This window comes from Sorex araneus, chromosome 3 (assembly GCF_027595985.1).
Source record: "Sorex araneus isolate mSorAra2 chromosome 3, mSorAra2.pri, whole genome shotgun sequence".
Classification (NCBI taxonomy): domain Eukaryota; kingdom Metazoa; phylum Chordata; class Mammalia; order Eulipotyphla; family Soricidae; genus Sorex; species Sorex araneus.
The window spans coordinates 156,558,214-156,583,579 of NC_073304.1; the positions used below are offsets into that span (position 1 = coordinate 156,558,214).

General features: G+C 49.6%; 1 protein-coding gene across 3 annotated transcripts in view; it reads right to left on the bottom strand.

The window, feature by feature from the left end:
* The window catches only part of NTM (neurotrimin), a 433,089-nt gene that overhangs the window by 198,691 nt on the left and 209,032 nt on the right, over positions 1 to 25,366 (bottom strand). For all 3 annotated transcript variants that reach the window (XM_004614127.2, XM_055131029.1, XM_004614129.2), the window contains exon 2: positions 960 to 1,192. In XM_004614127.2, the coding sequence (XP_004614184.1) occupies positions 960 to 1,192 (233 nt within the window). The remainder of the gene's footprint in view (positions 1 to 959; positions 1,193 to 25,366) is intronic.

Below are 25,366 nucleotides of genomic sequence, written 5' to 3' on the forward strand. Positions count from 1 at the left end.
CTCAGTGAGGTTGCACGTGTACAGTGCTCCAAACCACATTTTCCACCAGTGTCTACTTCCCTCCACCATTGTTTCTGTGTCCCACCCCCGAATTTAAATATTCCCAAGGTCTTAAATATGGAGGTGTTTTAAGTGTTAGCATGCAGGCTCACAACACAACTGTTTTTCCAGAAGGAACATTTGAGTCAACCCACTGTTAATGACTTGATTGAGGTTCAGTGGGATTTTGAGTTCTGCTTCTCTGGGAATCAGTTCACTGAAGCAAAGGGCTGCTTGTATGTCCAGGGCAGCAACGCTTGGGTGGGGAAGGGGGTGAAGCCAGGGATATCTCTTCACCTGGGACCCGCAGAGAGAGCAGAACCCAATACAAACCCATAGGCCTCCAGATGTAGAAACTAAGGCGCAGACGAGGGGCAAGTTAGGGTGTCCGTCAAGCACAGAGAATCAAGCACAGGGATAAAGGGGTGGCCTGGGATCAGAGAGGCTATGTGAGGGTGTGGAGAGAGGATGTAAGGGCTTATCAACAGAGAAAGCTAAGGGATATGCCCCAGCAGCAGGTTGGTCTGCCTTCTTTGAACATCCCTACCAGGCCAGACTTAAGGCATTCACACAGAAAAGCATTCAAGACTGGCCTTAAAACAGAGCAAGTTTAGAATCTAATGAAACCTAAAAAAAAAAAAAGAAAAGAAAAAAAAGTGGAGGACAAAAATGCCAAGGAAAATAATAATTAGAAGATAATTTTCTAGAAAATATGTTGTTGGAACTAAGCCCCCCAAATGCTCATCCTATTCAACGGGAAATTATTTGAAAATTCAGCTTCTGACAGCCAAATGATAGCTAGGTCCTGGCCAATGAAGAGAATAATCTATTCTGCGGAAGGTTCCAGAAGAAAGAATCACATCCGCAGCCCAGCCTGCCAATGTGACCACGCCCACCACGTCCATGCCACGCCCACCTACCTTGCACAATGAGGTGGACCCTCGAAGTCTTTGGGTGGTTGTCCGTCTGCACCGAGCAGGTGTAGGGGCCTTCGTCGTACACATCCACGTTCTGGATCTCAATGCTGTACTGGGTCTGGGTGTTGCTCAGGAGAACCACACGAGGGTCCAGACACCATTTGTCATTCCCAGCATAGAGGATGGTGCTGCGGTTTAGCCATGCCACCCGGGTTACCCGGTTGTCAATGGTGCACCTGAAGGGAAGATCAGAAGGTGTTTGTCACAGACTAAGCCAAAAAAGTGGGACACCTGAACTAGTTTTCCAGCAAGGCCTGGTCTGTGCCCACTGACCCCTAGGCACCTTCTCATCTCTGATCTGCTCCTGTAGCACTTTCTAGAACGCAGATCCCCTGCGTCTGATGGTGGACCACAGGCGCAGGACATCAGAACAGCTGGTATATCTGAAAACACCCAAGTACAGGCCCTGCAAATACTTTCACTGGCAATCTGGACACGGCATCCCTGCCTGGGATGGCAGTGCCATCTAACCTCCCCCCACACACACCCTATATACTCCAGGAGATTTCCATGGAGTGTCCACCATCCTCCACCTTGCTTTCTAGAACAGGGTTTGAAACCTCTTCACACCTGCAGACCTGCACAGGTGATACAAAACTTGGATGTTTCAAGACTAACGCATTACACACTTGGAGATGTCGACCCTTCCTTCAACTGAAGAAGGAAAAGCCTGCCAGTTAAAGGCAATGAGGAACAGAAACAGTAAATAATTCAATCAAGTCCACCCATGGCCCATATGAGATAGAAAACTCATGTGTGAACCAGTCCACGTGACACCTCTCGGCAGAGAGGAGAGAACTGTGACAGAAGGCTCCTGAAGTCGGAACGAAATCTGGACCGCCACCACCGCTATTTATCTTCATTATACCCAGGGGCAGAAATGTGCCGTGGCTGCCAGACTAAAGACATTTTCCCAAATCGCAAAACTGTTTGCACATGTAAAAATAGATCTTCTTTCTTTATGTTTCGCATCTGGAGTCCCCAAGTTGTGGAAGCTCCCTTCTCTTTCCTGCTCCTCTCCCAGCCTCTCCCAGGGAGTCCTGGGCACAGCTCTGTCCGAATTCATTTCCCTCCCTGACTGCACCCCATATACTCACTGGCCTGAGGCTAAATTCACAAACACAGTGTCCTGATTCTCACTAGAATGCAAGAAATAGCAAGACTGCGCCGTATGTCTAATGATGTCTCCAATTTATACATTCCTTGGCAGCCTACAAAGTCTTTTTTTATATCACACTGTCTCGTTTGATTTTTGCAGCAAATCTGTTGACTGGCTGATCTTACGCATTCTCTCTTTTAATGGACAAGACTTGCAATAGCAACTTGACCCCAGAAGGGAAAGACTAAGGCCCTGAATTCCTGGTCCTGCGTGTGCCTGGAAAGTGCCCAGGAGGATTTTTCAGAGTGAGGGAAGGTCTCCTCTACTGCATTCTGAAACGCTCTGTGATCAATCAAAGCAGAAGGGGGCTGAGTAGCCCGTCAGCTTTCCCAGGAGGTCCCTCTCCAGAGGAGCTCTTGGGGTTGTGCATCCTTCCCGCCGGTACTTGTGTAAATGTCACCCTTCATTGCAGGGCCCCTCAGACGCAGGTGGGGAGCCCTGCAGAGAGCTCCTGCAGGGAAAAATGCTCAACCGCAAACTTCTTTGCTCCAGTGTCCGGCGAGCTGGGTCACATGTGTTGTGTTTTCCGGACAACACAGCGGGGAAGTTGAAAGCAGATCTAACTACAGAAAGAGCAAGGGCGATGTGGGGGCGGAGGGGGGGAGTGGGAGGAATGGTTTCTGGAAGTGGGCACAGGCCATTTGCAGCAGAATCACAGGAGGGGACTGTCACAGAACCTGCCGATTCAAGGTTGTAGGAAACCCAGAAATATGGATGAGTTTCTAAAAATAACTCAGCTCTAGCAACTTCAAAGTTGAAGAAACAGGGGTAGAGAAGAGTGTCTTGCAGAATGCAAAGTACTTTTTTATTTTTAGAGCACAGTGTCCTCCTTGGTTTTTGCAGTAGCAACTCTGTGAACTAGATGCTTTGGCTCACTCTGCACTTTATAGGTCAGGACTCAAGAGTTTGAAATGGTCTAGGGATTTGGTAATAAAGGGGTTACCTGGTATAATACTTGGTAATAAAGGGGCTACTGAATTAGTGGGGTACAGTACAGAATGCAAACACAGAGCCCTTTATTCAAGAAGTATGAGGGGCTTGAAGATAGTAAGAGGATGGCTTACCCAGACACAGGGCCCTGGGTGAAAAAACTGTGAGTAGAAGATGAACTGGACAGAGGAGTCCCCTTAGGATGCCCTGGCATAGGCAGGCACCTGGGTAATGCCAATGCTGGTACTTCTAAACTATTCTTTAAGGAGGCATAAGTACATCAGTGAATCATGTACCCTGGAGGCTCCAAGAAGCCCTGACCCCCAGATCATTAAGTGAAATTGTGGGCTGAAAATTAATAAAGCAGGATCCTATGGAAGCCAGTTAATATGGACAACTCCAGACCACATCTCCAAGGAGCCGAGTTTGACTCTGCATTTCCAGGAGCACCACCAGAAACTAGGGTGCACAGACACTTTGCACTCATTGATATATGGCTCAGAAGGCATTCTGCAAGTGAAGACCAGACAGAGAAGCACTAATCCCCCCCAACACATGCACGTGCACGCACGTGCGCGCGCGATACACACACACACACACACACACACACACCCCACAGAGCAAGGAAATCCCCAGGTGGATCCCCTCCCCTTGCACTCCCTCACACAGGATGTACTCCTTCTCCTGAGAGGTGAGAGAATCAGCAGAGTCTGGGAACCCCTCGGCCCACATGCTGTACAGCTTTGTCTGTCGAGCCCTATACCTGAGCATCCATCACACAAACCACTTAAAGGGTGGTCACAGCTTTGAGCTCTGCTTGGCACTGCGCCCAGCAGCTGGTGGAAAGCATCTCCCCGGCCAACATTACTGAAGACAAACGTTAGGTTTGCACCTGCAGCCACCAAGTCCTGCTAAGTCATCTCAGGTTCACTTATCATTGCCCATTTATAGAAATAGACTAGAAATGAAATACCAGAATTGTCTAAAATCATACTGACTCTGAGCTGCAGGAACAAACTCTTTCCTCCCAAATTTAGTGTTTCTCAAATTATTTTTGGGGGATTTCTAGAGGCACGTAAATTTAAGCACGGATTCACCAAGAAGACTGATAAGACACCAATAGCATGCTTCTACTCATCTTATTTCACACTTCGAGATTCCTTCAGTTAGAAATTCTGGTTTCTGGTCAAAGAAGAGTAGAAAAATGTGCACGGGAGGGCACTTGAAAATAATTTTTTTAAAAAAACTGTTTTCATTACTTGGCCAGTGAGAATTTTCTGGTTAACCAACATGTCTAGGGAGTCAGAGATAGAGTCTCAGCATTACCCCATCACCTACCATGCAGCAGAGATGGGACCAGCCTCTGGAGCATGATCATGGTTCAAATCAAGGACAAGGACTGCTGGGGAATGAGGGATGCCCATGGCAGGGTGTCTCACACACAGCCTTTGATTAGCAGCAAGGATGCCCTGGGCTTCCAGAGAGCAGCTCTTTGTTGGAAACTGACCGACTCCTCACATGGGCCCACATGCTGGGGTTGAGGGGTGTGGGGTTAAGTTGTCCATTGCAGGTACAGAAATGTTCACCAAATAAACCATTTCCTACACGCATCTGTGGTTCCGAGGGAGATTGCAGGGGGAAACTGGAATCACTTTCTCTGTGCTTTTGCTCACATCCAAGGTCGTGTGGAGGCGCCTAAGTTGTTCCTATCGGGGATTTACCTTGCTGAGTCTCTGTGGAATGAACACTGGCTTCAGCAGAGATAAATCGCAGAGGCGACTTGCAGCCAGCTCCTGTCTTCCTCACCTACCTGGTCCCATATGTCTGACTCAGAGATCAAGAACCTCCACAATAATGCAGAGGGAGCCATTGTTTTGGGTTAAAACAAAAGTAAGGAGCTGAATTGCTCTCTTAGGCAGAGTGGGTGATTTGATGTGGAGAGGGGAATACAGGCCACGGTGCCCTCCTTCAGAGATGGGCCTTCATATAATTCTACAAAAGCACCACCAAGACTCACACACGGACTTTGTCTTCAGAAGTTAAGGACCACTAGGATGAACTGGCAGGAGGTAAGGTTTCAAGTCCCACTCTCCCACGCTCATCCAAGTAGGAGTAGTGTCAGAAGGCATCTCCTCTCACCAGCATGGAGTTAGATGGCTGAAATTCGGGCAGTGTGTGAGCCAGCCAAAAGAGGTGAGGGGCCAGGATGGGTATCTCATCTGTGCCAGTCAGTAAAGTCTTGTCATTATTCCTAACAATTTTGAGATGTATTAAGTGTATACCTCCCATCCTGTCCGCCCACACTGCCATATATATGAGGAACAGAGAAAGGACAATGTACCCCCAAAACTTTGAGATGGAATCCTACATGCCTAGCCCCCAAACTCCAAACACCTCTCAACTGTAAGATATCCTCCTCTCTTTCTTGGAGGCTGTCCTCACTTGCCCATCTTCTATTCCTTGGGCCAGTTCTCAACAACTTTCCTTGGAATGGTCTTCCTAGCTCTCCATACCTAAGGGCATCTCCTTCCTTATGTACCAACATGGACAGACCAGGACCTGGCCTGGTCAGTACCCCAGCAGAATACAGACTCATTGTTATGCTTTCTCTACTGAAACAATGTGTGTATTTGTCTGCTTTAGTCCAGCAGGTTACTTTATTTAGAAGCATCTTCTTGCAGAGAATAGGCTGGTGTCTTTAAACCAAGATGATCCAGCATGTCCATCCTGCATTGATACTTGGTGCAATCTCCTTGACAATGAAGTCTGGTGTGTAGTTGACCAGTTGTCCGACCAATGTACCCAAGCTGTACCATGTACCTGAGCAGGGCAGAGGGGAGTAAACACCATCATACCCAGAATATTCTGAAGCTGCATCCATTGTGTCAAAATCAGTTCTCTGTGTTCAAAATTACCTGCTCTGTGATCATTGCTGCCTTCACACACAGAAGAACAGTCCACAATGATGGAGCAAGCCCAGCATGAGCATGGCAGAAATTACTCCATACATGTATAGGCTTGAAGCATCAGACATCTTTTTGATTCAGAAAGCAAAGGTAGGGAGGAGGAGGAAGGGGAAGAGAAGAATAAGAACTTGGAAATCGAGAGGGGAAATAGTGCAAAGGTGTCTGCTTGGGACCTTCTAAGACAGACAAAGAAAGAGCTGAAATATAAAGAAGTGTTATTGAAGAAAGAGGGGATATTTCAGGCTTGGCCTTTCTTAAACACACTTGCTTGAAGATCTGAGGACTATAATGGATCCAGACACTAGCAACCCAAACATTTGTCTAAACCAATGGTCTTTGAACTGCCTTTGAAAATCGACACATTGCAAGAAAGGTTTGATGCTTCTGCCCTCGTCAACACTGGGTCAGCTGCCTTGGCCAGCACAGACATGCTCTAGCTGCCTTTGACTTTGGTTTCTCTGAGCATTTCGCTGGTGCCCTGCCTGTACCCTCAAGCTTCCCAGGGAAACATTGTTCTGAAAATCTGATATCTAGTTCCATGGGGTCTGTTCTTTGTGTTCTATCTCTGCTTCCATAGGAAATTAGGCAATGAATAGACTAGGAATTCTGTTCAGGGACATGCTGGGGATACCTACATCGGCAGACACTGTGGCTCTTTAGGAGGGGAAAGGTATACTAGGGGTGGGGAGTATGGTTTCAGCTCTACAAGAATCTAAGCACAATTTAGGTCACAGGCAGAAGCATTAAACTTATACTCCTTTACACTTCTCTCAGATCTCATAACCACAACTATTTTGATTACAGAGTTGGAGAGATACGGTACAGTGGAGAAAGCACCTGCCTTGTACACATTCCATCCAAATTCTATCCTCAGCAGTGCATATGGTTCCCTGAGCCCTGCTAAGAGTGACTCTTAAGCACAAAGCCAGGAGTAAGGTCTGAGCATTGCTGGGTATGACCCCAAAACTAAACAATCAAGAATAAAAATCAAGGTGTACCTCAAAAGCATGATAGTTATGAAGCTAAGAAGGCTGATAATGCCTGTTGGAAGCAGCAAGAGCTCTTATGATACAGGGGTACAGACTAGAGGGGATGCCCTAGCTGAGCACACTGGTGCCCAAAATGGACAGGATGGGAAGGAGCAGAAAATCCAGCTCTGAAGTCTAACTGTTGGAATGAAAGTCCCCATTTGGATCCTCTTGCCTCTAGAAATTCATCAAAGTGCCCAGAGTTTTATTAATTCATGTGAAGGGGAAATGATTTCCCTCTTGTGCAGGAATGAGTGGCAGGGTCTTGGGACCAGGTAGTAAGACTTGGCTTCACATATAGTGGCGCCCTAACAAATAACACCTCTATGAAATCTATTCAATAGACTGCTTACTTATTGTAGGAGTGTTTGTATGTTCGCCTTCTCCCTACATGGGAAGGGCCAGGGCTTATTTTCTTCTGTGCCCTGCACAAAATTATATCAAGTCCTCAATCAGTATCCACTGACTGATTACTTTCTTTAATTAAAATCTCCAAACTCCTGAAAAGTAAACGACCATGAGGACTGCGTCCAGGCAGGCCCAAGCTGTGAGAACGATTACTCTGTGTTGCCATCAACCTGCTTTTCTCAAGAAGGATGCACTCGTCTTCCGGTGCACATGCTCATCTCTGTGGGACTCCAAAGACCAGAGGCCATTGCCTTCCACTTCTCTACAGTCCTGGGGAGAAAAGTCAGGAATGCTTGGCTTTGTGGATCTCAGCAAGCACATCTGTCCATCTGTCCTTGCCCCAGTAAAATAAAGCAGCGGGATCTCCAAGCAAACTACGCTGAGCGTGGTGGGCCCTGACTTTTTCAAAATGAATGACGTGAGGTTTAATGGTGTTCCAGGACAGAGCCCACTACTCATTCTAAAGCTGAATGAGGCTTGGCGCTGCTCAGTGGTAACCTAACGGGCCTGATTCTTAGCCACGTTCTCGTTCAATTTCTGTGTGCTCCATCTATGTGGGAAGGATTCCCGCTCCTAGCACGCGGCCATCTGGGCATTGTGGGGTCTTGATGGTGTCAACCAACCACAGGTGAAAGTAATGGTGCCTTCTGACCCTCGGTGGCCAAGTCAGGCGTCTCAGCCTCTTCCTGTCATCTTTCACTCACATAGCTAAAATAGTACAGACTTAGAGAGGATTTTCTGAGATTCTTTTTGGAGGTCAATGATGAGAGAGAAGCCAGAGTTCTGAGAGGGTAGCATGGAAAATCACCCTGGCCTTCACCTGCATTTGACCTTAAACTCCATGGGTGAAAGCCCTGTCTTGCCCACCACACAGGAACACATAGTGCTCAAACAGGCTGTGACCTTGGGACACTGAACTCCTCCTTGGGACCTGGCCCCGCTGTCACTTAGGATTTAGTGATAAACTTCATTTAGATGGTCAACAAATTCCTGTTTCCCTAATAAGACCCATTTCAATGTCAGTTTAATCCAAACAAGATTCCCACTGCAACCAGGTTTAAAGCCCCATGAATACTATCCAGATGTACTTTCATCCTGCTATGGATTGGTAACAGCCTGGCACAGCTCCTTGACCTGTAGCTACATGGTAGGCATGACATATATAGTATTTGCTTCTCTATTCCAAGGACACCAGGCTACTTTTAGAGTAAATTGGATCTCAGGAGAGTTAAGACGGCTGTTGAGGTTAGAAGCGGCTAGATGAAGAGAAGAGTGGGGGCGCATGGTATTTCAGATAGAGGGAGAGATGAAAGCCAAGGGCAACAAAGTTGAACAAAAATCATGGCATGTCTGCAGAAGGATAGAACTTTGGACTGTATGGGGCATGAGCTTGGGTTAAAAAGAAAAGTTAGAAGAAACGAGTCCAGGAGTCCAGGAGGTGTATGCGTGTGCACAGACCTCTGGGGCCCTCTTGGCCCACTGCAGACTGGCCAATTGTGGGGGTTTCACCATCAGGCTCCCTCACACTAGCTTCCCATTGGGTGAAGCTGATAGGAAGAGGCTGACGGAGATGGTTAGAGCAGTGGTTCCTGACACCGTTATAACACCTGCATGTCGGCACCATGCCTCTTGACAGTGACTGAGACCACTGTGTCAGGAGATGATGCTGTTCTGTGAACTGGCAGGACGTCTCTGTGGATCCTCACTAGAGAGGAGGGATGGGGCTGACACAGAGGTCTGTATCCCTCCCTCAGAGTTCACAGCTCCCGACAGTGTCCTTCAGGGCCGTGCTGTCCACACTGTCTTAGCCAGTCCCTTGACCCTTTCTACAGCTCTAAGTGGGCTGGATGTGTCGCCAACCTGCAGTGCTGACAGTGTGGGAAGAAGCAGTCTGTTCTGTCTCAAGGCCCCATGGCTCACTCCTGTATCTTTGCCTCCAGGACCCCACTTTGCTTTTGACCCCCCTTTGCTTTCTGCCCCACCCCCATCCCACCTTCCCATGTCCCTCTCCCTAGTTTCTGTTCTCAGTTGGCTGGGATAGACACCCCCACCTGTACTTCCCACTAATGCTGCTACTCTCTGCAGGGAGAAAGAGAAACCTCAAGGAAAGGGGGTATGAGATTCCTTGAAGACTGAAAGAAATAAAAGGTGCTAGAAGGTGCAGCCAGCATTGAGACAGTGGAACAGAGTAGGCACAGAGGTTAGGGGGCTGGATACCAGGCTGGGCATAGTGGGAAGACCAGAGGAGGGGTGGGGAGCCTCAAACCCCTGCTAATAGTAAGGGCCATGATAGGAACCATGCCTGATCATTAAGAGACTCCCAGAGCGGAAGACAGGGCCTGAGCAGGGAGAAGCAGGTGCATGACAACCCGGATGAGGGAGTGTGCCCTGAACTCCCCTGAATGAGAGACAGCAGGTCTTCTGTGTGGGAGGGAGCTCCTGTCTGCAGGTATGAATTTTTGGTGCATGCTTGGGGTCTGCTCTGGTACAAGAAGGGGCTCTGCACAGGAGCAGTTCTAGGACAGAAGCCCCACTGAGCTTGTGGGGGTCCTGGAATCCCCCAGGGGCAGAGGGTGCTCTCCAGCATCCTTTGACCTTCTACAGGTGCTCAGGCAGGAAACAGAAACAGATGCTGGGGAGCTCGTCAAGGCCAGAAAGAGCAAATGTAGGGGTGCCACTTCCACAAAGGGGAGCCCGCTCCAAGACATGCAGGGTCAATGTCAGTCTGGTAGAGACCAGCCTGGTGTTGTGTCCTGGATACTGTGCCAGCTGAAGCTGACTGGCAACAGGCGGGCCAGGGAAGGGGTATGTGTGGTTTGCAGGAAGGCCCCTGCTTCTTCAGCCCCTCCTCTACCCTCTTCACTTGGACTGTACTACTAGCTGGTGACTCCAACAACGTGGCTGAGCTCAGGTGCATGCATGTTGGTCTGCTGAACTCTTGGGGGTCTCCCATTTTGTCTCTGAGCACCTAGTCTGCACCATGCATTGCATTAAGCACCCCAGTCCCACCCCCACAAATGCAAGGGGGAACACTGACAGGCAGGCAGGCTGGAGGGTTTTCCGAAGACAGAATGAAACTGAGTTCTATTCCACTTACAAGAGGATGCAATGGGGTGTTAAACAGACAAGTGCTGGGGACCTCTCCTAGTGCAAGGAGTCAGGAAAGGTCTTGTAGAAGAGGTGCTCATGCTGAGGCTTCACAGGGTGTCTTGAGATTTCATCTACCAACTTACTTATAAGGAACCAAAAAAGTTGAGTCCAGGTAGAGAAGGCAGTTCACTAACAAGACCACAGCTGCACAGTGAAGCAAGAAACAAAAGACTGGGCCCAGGGAGCTGGCTCAGAGGCTCAGGGGCCAGTTTTGCAAAAGTGAGTTCTAGAGTTTTATCCCCAGTGTTTCTGACAAGGGTGTTGTGTTCTGCCATCCTTGATACCTCATGTGATTCCTGGCCATCCATGATCAGGTATGTGTGAGCACTGAGGAAAACAATTCACACTGTTGGTGAGTACCCAGCTAGAGGAGCCCCCGCAAACACCCTGGTGTTTGTAGTAGAATGTACAAGACCCCCACATGATGTGCAATTTTCCCAGCGACCACCACAACCAACTCTGTGACTTCTGGGCATCGCACCAACCTATCCACAGACAGAAGGGATGAAGGTAAAGAAAATGATTGGAAACAAAAGTTGGCATCTCCTGATATCTGGACCTGAGATCAAATAGCATCTTCTGGGGTTAGTGGAATGTAAGTGAAACTCTGGGAGGAAAGGTGCGATCCAGCTTCTGTGACTCACCGCAATGGAAACACACCTTCTCTTCTTATGCAAATTCTTAGAGGGGATCTCAGTGGAAAGAGGATGTTTTGTCTCACCTCAGCAGGACACAGAAGAATCACGTGATATTAATTGGAATTTAAATGCTTGGGGTAAAATTAGCAACATGATTGTTCCTTTCATGGTAATTACCCAGAGACTCACAATTAAAGTAGTAGTATCATCACACTGCATTTCCTTAATCATGTGACAGACTTGGGCTTTCCCATTAAAGCTAACCAACCTTCTCTTTTTTTAGACTATATGGTCAAATACACTCCACCTATCCTACACACACACACACACACACACACACACACACCACTGGTTTTTTCTAATACTCAGGAGCATTTTTTTTTTTTCAGAAAAGTCTTTCATCAATTAATACTCATTAATCAATGAATGTTCTTGAATACCATCCCATTCCAATGCAAAGTCCCAGCAACTGTCCATGGAGACTTTGGAGTTTTTTGTTTGTTTTTGATTTTGGGGCAACACCCAGTAGTGCTCAGGGCTGATTTCTGATTCTGTACTCAGTGATCACTCCCGGCAGGCTCAGGAGACCATATAACGACTGACTCCGGGGCGGTTGTATGCCAGGCAAGTGCCCTACCTGCTTTACTGTCACTCCAGTTCCTGTCCATGGAAATTTCTGACCTCAATTGCCTTCCACTCAGAAGCATGCATTTCTGTACAAACTCCTGACAGATCCATTTAGTTGAGTGTACTCTTGCATCGACCAACAACTCACAGAGAGATTCTATGCAGCTGCCATTTCTGTGTGATGGACACAGAAACCTTGACCTCCTGCCTAGGGGTGAAGTGGGCTGCCCCACCCCCTGCCCCTCACCCCTGGGAGGCAGAAGCTGGCATTTTCTTTCTGGAATCCCTAAGGACTCCACTATACCTCCAAGCAAACAATCAGGACATGTAACCGTTGAGATGTGACACTCTGGATGCATATTCAAAAGACATTTATTATCGTGAGGACACTGTTTAGACATTGCTCCACTATTTGATTTGTGATAAATGATTAGTCGACATGTTTATCAAAGTAAATAAAGCCCATAGACTTCCTTCAATTGAATCCACATATATTAGTATCTAGGAAGCCTGCCTGACCGTGAGTGCATAGCATCCTAAAAGAACTAGGAAGACAAGTAAAGCTGGCTGGGGTCTGTCTCTCTGTCCTCGGACCCTCTGTACTCTGATATCCATTCTTGCTGATCCAGCTTTTTTCCAAATGCAAACCCAGGGTCACCAGTGGGAGCCACTGGAGGGCAGAATATATTTTTTCAGTCAGGTCAAGAAAGGTGATTTACTTTCTAGTCAGATCCTTGGTGAGAACCATGCTCAGATGAACTAAGCTGCATCTAAGGCTGGAGCCGGGCATGGGCATCAACTGACCATAAACTCAGACACTATGGAGCCTGCCGGCCCGATATCCTTTCTCCTAATAATAGCAACTTCTTCCACTCTGCTCACCCCCCCAAAATGAAACGAATGAGGCTTGGCAGGCAGGATAGGAGAGGATAAAGCCCAGGATGGCCATAAATCGGAGTGCAGAGTGGCAGACACTGTAATCCGCCAGAATGCCGCACGAGCTCAAGGAAAAGGCCCTCTTTGGGGAACCAGTGAAGGGAATCAATGCCCATAAAAGCATCCGAGGCAGCGAGCAACCGCAGACAAGATAGATACCGTTGACCGGGACATGCGGCAGATTGCAGGTAGTAAAACAAAATAGAAAGTCATTAAAACAGTGGGCAAAGGGCGCGGCTGTGCGCGGCTGATGTCACGGGGGACCTGCGTGAGGAGGCGCACATGACACCCCATCCATCAGAAGGTCAGAAGTGCCAAAAGGCCGCCCGCGAGCTCCCGGAATCCTCCCTCCAGATCCTTTGCCAGTACAGGCCGTGGGGCTGGGCGAAGCTGAGGATTTATTGCCTCTCATGTAATAGGTCTATTTGGAAACACATTCTGACCAGCTTATCAGGGTATTAATACATCACGGGCATATTGAGCTGTATTCATTTAGGGTTCTGGTTGCTCGAACCGAAGACTTTCCTGGGAAGCATGCCAGGACACATTTCCTGGAATGAAATCCCCCTCGCCTGCCTCTTAGCAACTGTTGGGTCCAGCAGAGGGCAGAGTCCACCCAGCAGACTCAACTCTGGGGCCCCCTGGGGACAGTGAGGGGGACCAGGAAAGTCAAGAGATCAATGATACAGCCCAGAGTGACCGTGAAGGTGGGGAGACTGTGGAACTGTCAGGCCAAAAGCTTGAGAGGCTGCAAGGAGACAACGCAGGAAAAGCAGCCTGGGCATGTTGTACCTCAATGTCCACCCCCCACCCACCCGGTGCAAAGGAGTGGAGGGGAACATACCTTGTGTCCATGGCTCTGTGTGATAGAGACCCCACTAAACAGATTATAGAAAGCCCCTCTGAGGGGAGGGTGCTTGCTTCACACCAGCTGCCCCGAGTCCAGTTCATGGCACCCCAGATGGTCCCCGGAACTCCACCAGGAGCTATCCCTGAGTGCAGAGTAAGGCTTGAGCATAGCTGGTGTGCTCAAAGACAAACAGAAAAAGAAAAGCAAGGAAGGAAGGAAGGGAAGGGAGGGGAGGGGAGAGAGAGAGAGGGAGGGAGGGACGGACAGGGGACAGACAGATGGAGGGAGGGAGAGAGGGAGGGAATGGAAAGAAAGAAAGCCCCTCTGACCACAAAGGACAGATACAGAGACCAGATGGAAGGTTCAAGGCCAGAGAAAGACAGAGGAAAAAGGCATTTTCCCAGACTCCTGTGCCGACAGTTTTTCTCCTGCTTCTTTCCCCGGTGGCTGCCCAAGTCCCTCTCTTGCCTTTCCTCCATTGTGCTGTCCGGGCGTCCCTCCCAGGCTAAACTTTCCTCCCAGGGGGAGTGTAGCAGCTGCTCCCAGCAGCCCTATTGGAGCTGGGATTCCCCTCCTGTGTGGTCCAGCTCACTTCCAGCAGCATGGCAAGTCCCCAGCTAAGAAGGGGCCGGTGGAAGGAGCAGGAATGGCAGCACCACCTTGGCCTCTGGAAGGCACAGCTGGTGCAGATGTGTCTGCCTGACCCACCACTGTCCTTGGCCCTCATTCCTGGCCATAGCCAGCCACTGACCATAGCTGGGCAATGCATGCTTTCTCCTCACTCATATCCCTGGGTACTGGTGCCGGCACTTCCATCCACCTGACTCTTCTTGGAAGAATTGGTGGCTCTAAGATCTCATTCTAGACTGCCTCTACTCCTGCCCCATCTGCCGCCATTTCTATCTGCACTCCAGACCGGACACCACCTTCAGGCAGTCCTCCATGCCCCCACATGGCACTGTGGTGCTTGCTGGACTTCTTGTGTTGATAAACATAATTTTTTCATCTTTTCTGGGCTGTGTTCCTTTCTCTGCTGAGAGCACACATGGCCTCCCTGTCTCAGATCCCAATCTCTGTCTGTCTCTGTCTGTCTGTCTCTGCCTATGTTTCTGTGTCTGTGTCTCTGTGTCTGTTTCTGTTTCTCTTCTGTTTCTCTCTTTCTCTCTCTCTCTCTCTCTCTCTCTTACATACACACACACACACACACACACACACACACACACACACTCTAGGACACTGTAAGCTGTTTCCTACATCCCATGGGTACCTATGACTTAGCTTCCTGGTGCTTCATGGAAAATTTCCTTAATTAATTAATTTATTTATTCATTTTGTTAGCCAGAAACCAAAAAATATTTCCCGTGCCTTCCTACTGAGCACTGGCCAATGTTTGGGGCCAAGTTCTTCTGTATTGTATAGTCAAAGGCAGGGATATTCTGGGGCTGGGCCACGGCCTCCCAGCTGGCTCACCAGAACCCTCGAGGAGCTGCTGAAACAATGCCCACATGTTGCAATAAAGACCCTGCTCAAATCTTCAGAATAAGCCTTGCGGATTTTCCTGATTTAAAGCCGAGAACCACCACTAAGCAGGGCTTGCGGGTGGGATTTAGGGGAGAAATAGATGAATGAACACCTAGTTAGGAGTGCATCCTGGGGCAGCCTTGCCAGCGACCTCTGGTGGGGGAATGGGATCTGTCTGCCTGGCACACTGCCCACAGGCTGGGGACAGCCTTGTTCTGAGCACTGGAAAGGCGCGGGGTGGGGTGTGGGAGAAGCCCCGTGAGTATTCGCCTAGTCCAGGGCCGAGAGGTTGAGAGGACAGAGATTACAGATGCTGACCCAGATTGAAGATCAGGGCAGGGGAGGGGAGTGGTCTGTAGAAGAATTGGAAATTTGGTAATACATGAGGATGACATTGGCTGAAGAGTGTGAGGGTAAGAATGGCCAGAAGGGTTATGAAAGTGACCATCTGGGTGTGGGGCAACGGCACCACCACCACAGACATGACCGACCATCCTGTGTGTGGGACACCCAGACACCACAGACACCACTGACCATCCTGTGAATGGGTCACCTAGTCACCGCAGATACCACTGACTGTCCTGTGTGTGGGTCACCAGACATCACAGATATGACTGACTGTCCTGTGTGTGGGTCGCCCATGTACCACAGACATGACTGACCATTCTGTGTATGGGACACCCAGACACTACAGACATGGTCACACCTCATCCTACTGGACTTTGCAACCAGTCTTCAAAAGACCTAACCACAGAATCATGTGGCAATGAGGGCCACACACATCCCCACCATGCCAGGATTGGTGATGGGGCCCTGGAGGTCTCTGCCGGAGCTCCGGGCCCTGTAGTGAGGACCCACCTTGCCCCCTGCACTCGGGTGAGTGGGAGAGCACAGTAGGAGCATAAGACGGGGACTTGAGGCAGGATCAGGGTTCACAGGAACTTCTAGCTGGAGAACACCTTAGCTTGCCCACCCATGTGTCAGTGCCTGAGAAAAGGATTCTTCCATAGTGGCTCTGCAGCTGGTCTGGGGTGACACAAAGACCCCTGTGACGGATGAGCCTATGTTCACACTCAGCTCGGTAGGAAAGAAGTGCTAATATGTGCAGAAGGCACCCTAGGGCTCCACAGACAGACTTTGCCTGTACATGTGCAAGATGGACCCCGTGGCCCTTCGCTGCCAGAGCATTGTATAACTGATGGGTCACCCCACGGTGAGTCCCAGAAGGGCTGCAGCTCTGTCTCCGTGAACACTTGTGGGGAACACATGGATGAGGTCCTCCCCCTCCTCCTCCTCTTCTGCCGGTCCCAAACCACCGCCCTGAGGACCTTCCATTCACTTGGTGTCCTTGCTGTGGGCCCTGCCTCTTCCACAAAGTGTCCTTGTCACTGTCTCCCGATTCCTCCGTGATCAACGGCACCAACCCTTGAGCCATGAGCAACCTTGGCATAAACAAGACTAAAGAGGCAGAATGGAAACTAAGAAACTAAGAGGGGATCAGAGGGGAGAGTGGGGAGGCCAGAGCACAGGGCAGAGCACAGTGGGGAAATCACAGGAGCGGGTCGGAGGAAGCATGTCAGGAAATGGCTTTTGAAGTGGGGAGAAGGGAGAAAATTCGGAGACAGGACTTTCCATCCTCTAGATTCTTTGGTATTTTCCATGTATGTGTGTACGTGTGCATGTCCACATGTGTGCATGTACTTGCATATGGTGAATGTGCCTTCATATGTCTACATACTTATGTATGAATATGTGTGTGAGTGCATACATATATATGCATGCATGTGTGTATGGTCATGCAAGTGTATGTGTGTATATGAGAAAGAGAAGAGAAGAGAAGAGAAGAGAAGAGAAGAGAAGAGAAGAGAAGAGAAGAGAAGAGAAGAGAAGAGAAGAGAAGAGAAGAGAAGAGAAGAGAAGAGAAGAGAAGAGAAGAGAAGAGAAGAGAAGAGAAGAGAAGGGGAAGGGAGGGGAAGGGAAGGGGAGGGGAGGGAAGGGGAGGGGAAGGGAGGGGAGAGGAGAGGAAATGAAGGGGAGGGGAGGGGAGAAGAAGGGAAGGGGAGAGGAGAGGGGTGGAGAAGGGAGGGGAGAGGAGAGGGATGGGGAAGGGAGAGGGAGGGGTGGGGAGAGGAGAGAGAGATGGTAGAGGAAGAGGCAGGAAGGACAAACATTAAGCATCAATAATCCAGTTCCAAACAAGCTCCAAGCCTGCCCCACATCTGAGTTAGAAAGATTAAGTTTCTTCAGAGAAACATCTACAAGGCACTGGGGAGTGTGAGGCAGAAGAACGCGGACCTGGAAGGCAGGGCCGAAGCCCAGCAGGAGACTCCCTAGTCCCTGTGGCTTTGGGTGTTCCAGGCTCTCAGCCCTTCTCCCTTTGGGTCTCACCCTGCTGATCTGCCTAAGGTTGTACTGAGAAGTCAGACACCAAAGCCACATCCCTAGCCTGGGGCCCCTCCACGGCCTCTGCTTGCAGGCCCCCAGGCTCCCTGAGCCAGATGATGAGGCCTGGCAGACGGGAGGGGGTATTGGTAGTGACAGGGTTTAGATCTATCTGTTCCCCAAAAACTGTGTTGATCTGCCTCTCACAGCCCCAGGGGAGGCTGATTTCTGACCAGAGAGTTTCCCAAACAAAACCAGCTGGAAGAAGGCAGTGCTGCGAGCCATGCTGCCTCCTCAGTGTCCTCCCCACCAGGAGGGGCTCTCAAGCCATGCTTTCCCCCATCCACAGAGATTCCCTTCCTTAGTAACTTGCAGCTTTGACAGGGTCCTACACTCTCTGCCTGCAGAGTGGCCCCAGAGAGTGGCCCTGAGCCCGCTGTCTGGGGGGAAGGTCTTCTGCCCCAGGCCCAGGCACACAACAGCTCAGCACTCATACTCTCCTCTGGCTTCCCCACCATCCCTTGCTTTCATTCCTACAGAGCAGTACAGGCGTAAGGTATGCTCCTTCCCGGGCTGAGCGGAGGCTGGAGTGAATGCCCATCCATGGTGTCTCAGTGATTAGATATGTCTGCAGAATGCAGGTAATTTGTGTTTCTGCTTTGTGCAATTGGCACTAATGGCACCTGCATAAAATGGAGCCATCTTCCCAAACACACGTCAAAGGAATATATTTACCAGGCACAAAGGCTAGGAGCAGAAGAATTGAACTCTAATGATAACATGTTTGGGGAGAAGCGATGCACTTAAGTTATTATGTATGAAAACTATTGGCAAAATTGTCAGTCTGTGCTCGTTAGAGAGGGAGGACACGCAGAAGGGGTGGGTCTGCGGGTGGGACAAGAGGGAAGCAGAGTGGGCGGGAGGACAGAGATTACAAGCAGGAAGGTGAAATGAAATGGGAATTAGAGCCTGTGCAGGCAAATTGAAGAGAGGAATGGGAGTGGACTCCATAGGTCAAAAGGGGGCTGGCACGGAAGGAGCTCAGAATAGAATCTCCAAGTGGAGGCACATTTCACTGAGATTCCCTATACTTCTTAGTTCCTTTCCTTAAATTAATGGAGTCGGCGTTTTCCATTTAGTCGCTCAGCCCCTGCATTTCCTCGCGTGCCCGCTGACCCTCTGTGTTCCTGGCATGACTTGGATTGTTTTCTGTGTGGTAGGCATTGCACTGTAGGCTGTCCCACCAATGGTGGCAACCACTTTGGACACTGTGGTATATGGGTTACTCCTTAGGCATGGACCTTGATGCTGGTTTGTGTTTTAAGAGCAGAAAATTAACACCAAGACCCTGGTTCTATATTCAAAGCAAATGAAGCCCTGGGAGGAAGGGCTGAGGGTGTCATCGCCAGAGATGAGCTTAGTGATGAAGATGCATTGCTCTTCCTGAGATGCAGGGAGGGAGGCGATTCTTCTCTGCCTCTCACCAGGGAGTGAAAGCACTGGGCTGATTTCCTTTTCTCGTGAGAACATGAGCAAAATTGGAAGAGCAGATCAAGAGGGTCGCGGGATGCAGGTGGATGGCGGAACAAGGCATTGAGATGGTGGATCAAAGCCATCAGACCGTCACCAAAAACAATCCATACCTATGGTTATACATGCATCAGAAATGTCCTTCCAAACAACCACTTCTAGCTTAGCTCAGTTTGCAGCTGCCCAGCCAGACTTCATCAGGGGGCACCACAAGAAAAGAAAAAGAAAAGAAAAGAAAAGAAAGAAAAGAAAAGAAAAGAAAAGAGAAAAGAAAAGAAAAGAAAAGAAAAGAAAAGAAAAGAAAAGAAAAGAAAAGAAAAGAAAAGAAAAGAAAAGAAAAGAAAAGAAAAGAAAAGAAAAGAAAAGAAAAGAAAAACCCACATCTGTGAGCACTGCACCTGCACACGGGTTAGGAAAGTGCTAAGCACCTTCTGGCTGCTGATGTGTCATTATGGGGATTCTGGAGAAGGTTGGAGGGATCCTGGGGGGATGCTTTGCTGATGGGCAATCATCAATCTCCATATCCAGGTAGAGAAAGGACCCAACAGCAGAGGTGCCCTGCCAGTAAGGTCAAGAAAGTCTATCTTTAGGGGAGACAGAAATGAATGCTTTAAGGGGAAGTTTTGAACTGTCTGGTGCTTGGTGCTCTCTCTCTCTCTCTCTCTCTCTCTCTCTCTCTCTCTCTCTCTCTCTCTCTCTCTCTCTCTCTCTCTCGTCTCTCTCGCTCTTTCTCTCTCGCACTCTCTGACTCAGGCCAACAACCCCATATATTTACATAGCAACCATCAAGAATCTCAGTTCAGGTTCCCAAAGAAACCCGTGTCCCCTTTCCTTGTGCCTTCGCTCTTCACTTTCATCTTTCTTGATGTCACCAGCACCCCTGGTCTCAATCCTTGGGGAGATCAGACATGCTCTGACATTCTCAACCCAACCTTCTTCCTCTGAGAGATTCCCAGAATTACAATGCGAACATTTAAAGATGCCATTCATCAGCTCTGATCAGTTTGTTTTTTTTAAAAGTCAGATTGTTTAACATATGCAGAAAGAAAGGAATAACAATAACATCAAGGGGAGAAACCAAGACCTGGATGAAACAAGAAATCATCAGCCCTGCTGTAAAATAGAATTGATAATGAGGCGAAGGCATGGGGGCAGACGGGCAGGGCACAGACCCTGGGGTCTGAGTCAGAGTTGCTCTGGGGGGCTTACAGAACGTCTTACTCCTTCATGTCCTTCGGATTGCTTTGCTCCGTAGCTCTGGGTCATTGCATTGCAATCTCTATTCTGTTTGCAGCCTGTTCTCGATCCTCAGTGCCTCATGAGAGCCGAGGCACGCTTCAACAGGCCATTCTGAGTCAGAATCCAGATGGGAACTGAGGTTACACCAACAGCGGCACTGGATCATCCCCCACCTCAGCCTGGATGAGCACTTTATGGGGAGTCACTACACTCCCTAGCTCTACCCCTTAGGTGGCCATAGAGCAGGAGGACTCAGAGTCCACCAGAGAGGGTGCAGAGGACTGTCCACTACTTCTGCAGGACTGAAGATCCTGTTTCAACGCAGGATGGTGGAAGCACACAGATCAATGCATCACCCTGCCCAGATCCCATCCCCAGCTGCTTCCCACAATGATGGGAGGGTAAGGCTGTGGCTTATTCCCAGGCTGCTCTTCAAGTGCCACTGGCCATATCCCGGATGGTGGTGCATGGACTGATGTCTGGCAGACTCAGGTCTTGAAGGACAGTTTTGGAAATAAATGTGGCTTCTGTTGCTCCGACCCAAGTCCCCAATATCAGAAGGCCCATTCCGGAGGTTGAGTCTGCTGGTTCCTGCCTTGGAGCCTGGAGGAACGATGATTCCCTCACCTGAGTGCATGAGCTTCGGACCTAGAGCCAGCTCTGATGTGGCCGGCCCCCATGCACAGTCTCAGTAGGGACCCCAGGCTGAATGCACACCCACAATGCCAGCTTGGCACCACAGATCTGGGACCCGGGAGGTTCCCACCTCTGGGAATCAGCTAGAAATGGAAGACCAGGGGTGAGGAGAGGGCGTTGCTGAGCAGGGAGGCCGCCTCCGTAGGTGGTGGAACATGGCAGCCAGCCCGGGTAGGAGGAAGCTCTTGGTTCATTGGCGACTGGAGGAGACAGAGCGAAGTGGGCGGGCGGCCGAGAGTGGCTCCCACACACCGGCTCTCCTGCTCCCCCCTCCGAGCCCCGTCACCCCCTTGAGGACATCATCCTTAAAATATATTTCATTTCACAGCTGCATTATGGTCCCACAAAATCCTGGGAATCCAATTTAAGAACAGATTACCTCCTCACTTACTTCATTTGAAGCAATTACATGTTAATTTTCATTGAAACCAGCCTAATGCATACCAATCTGATGCGGCAATCTCATTTGAATACTTAAGGGAACATCCACGGGGTTGGGGGCTCCCGAGATTTATATTTAAAGGGCCCTTTCCACATTCTTGGGCTGGGTGGGTGCTCCTCTATCCAGCCCCTCCCTGCACTCCCCCCTTCTGCCCCTCCACACGCCCCATCAGCTTCCTCCCCAGGAGCCAGACACTGTCCTTGGAGAGGAAACCCAAGATGCTGAAAGTTCCAGCTCCTCTCTGCCATCTTGGCTGGCTGAGTGTGACAGAAACACAAAAACACCTCCACAGGGCTTTGTCCTCCCTCTGGAGCTGGGTCTCTTCCAAGCAGTGTGTGTGTGTGTGTGTGTGTGTGTGTGTGTGTGTGTGTGAATGTATGTGTGGGGGGGTGGGGTTGCCTCAGCCTCTTATGCACCCAGATCTCTGCTCAGAGTCTGAGCTGCACCAATCTCAAAACCACTGATAAGGACACAGTATTCTCAGCCACTCACCTGAGGAGGAAAGCTTTCCAGACAAACCAGGGGCATTGATTTAAGCCCCTGGTAATTAATAAGACTCAGGCACTTTGAAATCAAATGATCTTTTAGTTTTCAGGTAGGAAGGACTTTTTTTTTCCAAAAAGCTTATGTTTCAGATGTTGCATTTCCACTAAAGAAAAGTCCTGTTTGAAGCTAGTTTAATTAGACGGTAGCTCAGCAAAGAAACCTGGAATGATGACGACGAGGTTAGAAGTGTTTTATGTTAGGTGGTAATTAATCTACCCAGACAAGGTGGCTGGCAGATGGGAGTGACAAGATTGATTTAGTTCAAGATAATCCAGATCCATGGGTTCCAAAGGGGATCAAATCCTTCCTCTGTTTGGAATGGGGTCTTGGGGGCATGGGATGAGCAAGACAGACACCACAGCTGTTGGATCCTCCTTGCCTACAGGGAGTCAGGCGGCCAGGAGAGGCTGGTTCTGCTTCACACCTGCATACCAAGTCCTCACTGGGCTACCTGTGCCCAGAGGCAGGGGCTGAGCAGCAAATCAAGGAAAGAGAACGCAACCCCCAAGGGTTCTCTGGGACCTTCACTGACAAGGAGATTCGCAAACCCATCAGGGACCTGCCCTAGGGAGAGAGCAGGGATGGGTGGAAGCAGATGCAGAGGATGGAGGGATGGATCATTAGGGCTTTCTCCCTGGGAGGAATTGCCAGTTCAGGGATGGAGTCTCAGCATGAGTGATGCGGATAGCTGTGGGATTATGAGCGTTGCTACCCCAAGCCCATCCAAGTCACAGCCCCCCACTTGCAGAGTGGTTGTCATACCCTTACCAGAAAGGCTGGGGAAAAAAAACCCAACTGTTTCTCACACTATAAGCAGGAGACACAGGCCAGAGAACCCAGACGGGACTGGACAGGGCATACACTGATGCCTGATGCCATTTTCTAAACTTTTCTTTTAACCTCCACCACTCCTTTCTAGACTTTTAAAATCTAAACAACAGGAAGAACACAACACCATGCCCGCTTATCTCTAAGGAGCTTGGGAGACATTTTCTGTTTTCATCTGCTAGTACTGGAGAGTTTATCTATGAGAAGAATTCAGTTAGTTAAACACCAAATAAATAGGGGTTTTATTGCAACTCCTCACATCTCCTCAGAGTTTGTGATGCAGGAATGAAGTTAGCATAAGTCCTGTGGGCACCATGGACTTCTCTGACCAGGGTGGGGGGTGGCTGCCTTGAAAGATGGGTGCTGGGAATAGTCTCACATCTTGGGGAAATGTTCTGTGTCCCTGGAGTCCCCCTTCCCATGTTCACCGGGGTTCTTGGCTGCCACTTTTTTCTTGGAGGTTCACAGAGGGGTAGCTCCCTCATCAACACTCCCTAATGGTGCCAGTCCCCTACCTGGAGTTCAGGCCCCAGGATGTGGCTCTTCCCTGGCCTTGAGGTGCTAGAGGCTGTAAGAACCATGCTCAGGGGCCCAGGCAGTGCTGGAGACTTCTCTCGGACCCTCCTGCATCTAAGTCCTGCATGCAAACCCTTTGAGCAAGCTCCCCTTCTCCCACATGACAGTTCTTTCTTCCCTAATCCCTCAGTTCATTTGTCCACCAGATTTTAAATGACTACTTTTTAGCTTCAATTTCCAGAGGTGGATGACACTCAGCACAGTCTATCCAGACGAGGACTGGGAACCTAGGCTCATGATAGTCCAGGAGCTGGCCCGTTTGTAGTTCTAAGTCATAGATAGCAGTGAGCCAGACCGAGACTGGAGGAAGGATGACAGGCAGGTGCTGGGCAGGTGTGAGGCACTTCAAGGCTGTTCAGCTTCTTTGCCTCTGACAAAGATCTAGACTTGGGCCAGAGCAATAGCACAGCAGGTAGGGCGCTTGCCTTGCATGTGGCCAACCTGGGTTCCATCCCCAGCATCCCATGAGCTCCCCCAAGCACCACCAGGAATAATTCCTGCGTGCAGAGCCAGGAGTAACCCCTGAGCATCATGGGTGTGACCCCCAAACCAAACAAACAAAAGATCTAGACTTGGTGAAAGAGCGGAGCTCAAACCCAGCTCCAGGCACATGGGGAAGGGTGAGGCTCACCAGAGTCTCAACTCCGGAAGCCTGGGTGCAAGCAGATGCAGGGAAGGGAAAGCAGCAGCATCGCAGTGTGGGTCATTCAGGACCACGGAGTGGGTGTAGGGTGCCTGGAATGGGAAACTGAGTCACGGCAACGAGTCTCGCTCAGAGCTGGTTCCAAGATCTTTCACAAAGAGTCTGTCCTTTCTTTCAGGGAAATCTTCTTCTGGTTTTCACAGGACACACTCCCCTCGCCCAACCCTAGTCTCATTTGTCACTGCTCGGAGCTACACCTCAGGTTCCCAAACAACCGAAGCCCACACACTGAGTACAAGATCCCTGGTGCACCCGTAGGGGGCGCTTTGGGCCAAAAAGCATGCAGTGTCTCTCAAGCTGAACTTCAGCACCTCCTCCTCCACCCCTCAATAAAAAATAAACATCGCTTCGCCTTTCAGCACATCTGATCACCTCCCTGGCCTTCCACACCCTCACCTTAAAGAGGTGAAACTGGAGGACGCCCGTCCCCCATCCCCAATCTTCAGGCTGCAATTATCCTGTGCTGAAGAGGCCTCTTCCAATTCCCACCCTTGTTTCTGCTCCTGGGAGAGATGTGTTACATGCAAATATGGAGCAAACGCGCAGAGGGGGTGAAGCAGAGGCACCAGTGAGTTAGGGAAGGTGTTTTCCTGGGGCCCATGCCATTATTTTTCTGGGGAAAAAAAGCTTTCACCTTATGAGAAGTAGCTTATTTATGATAATGTGAATAAGATAGGATGGCCAGGCTCTGCATTCCCTCTAGTAGGGGACCAGGAAGGGGCACGTTCCAAAGAGAAATTGGGGTCACCCCAAAATACATCAAATGCTTTCATGGGGCAAATGCATGTTGAAAGCTGCCCTGCCCTCCCCCCCACACACACCAGGGAGCCAAGCGCCTTGACACGGGCCTTGTACAACACTTGCTCTTTATTTTAAACACATTTTCAGATGTCATGTCTGAGGCTAGATAAGACCTTTTCAATAACGTTCCCTATTTACACCTCTTTTATTTTTTTTAAACAAAAGCGCATGTCTGAATAGAAACACATCTTCAAAGGGTGCCTTTTCAAGAAACCATAGGACACAGAAAAATGTGTTGATGATGAAACATGTTGCACAGTAACTAAGAAGAGAAAAATCCAGCCTAAAGTAGAAGGGAGGACATGAAAGGAAGGGAAGGGGCACAGTGGTGGGTGGTCGGGCCACGGGCAGGGCTGCAGGCTTGTGCCCAGATGTTTCTGCGCTCCTTGCCCAG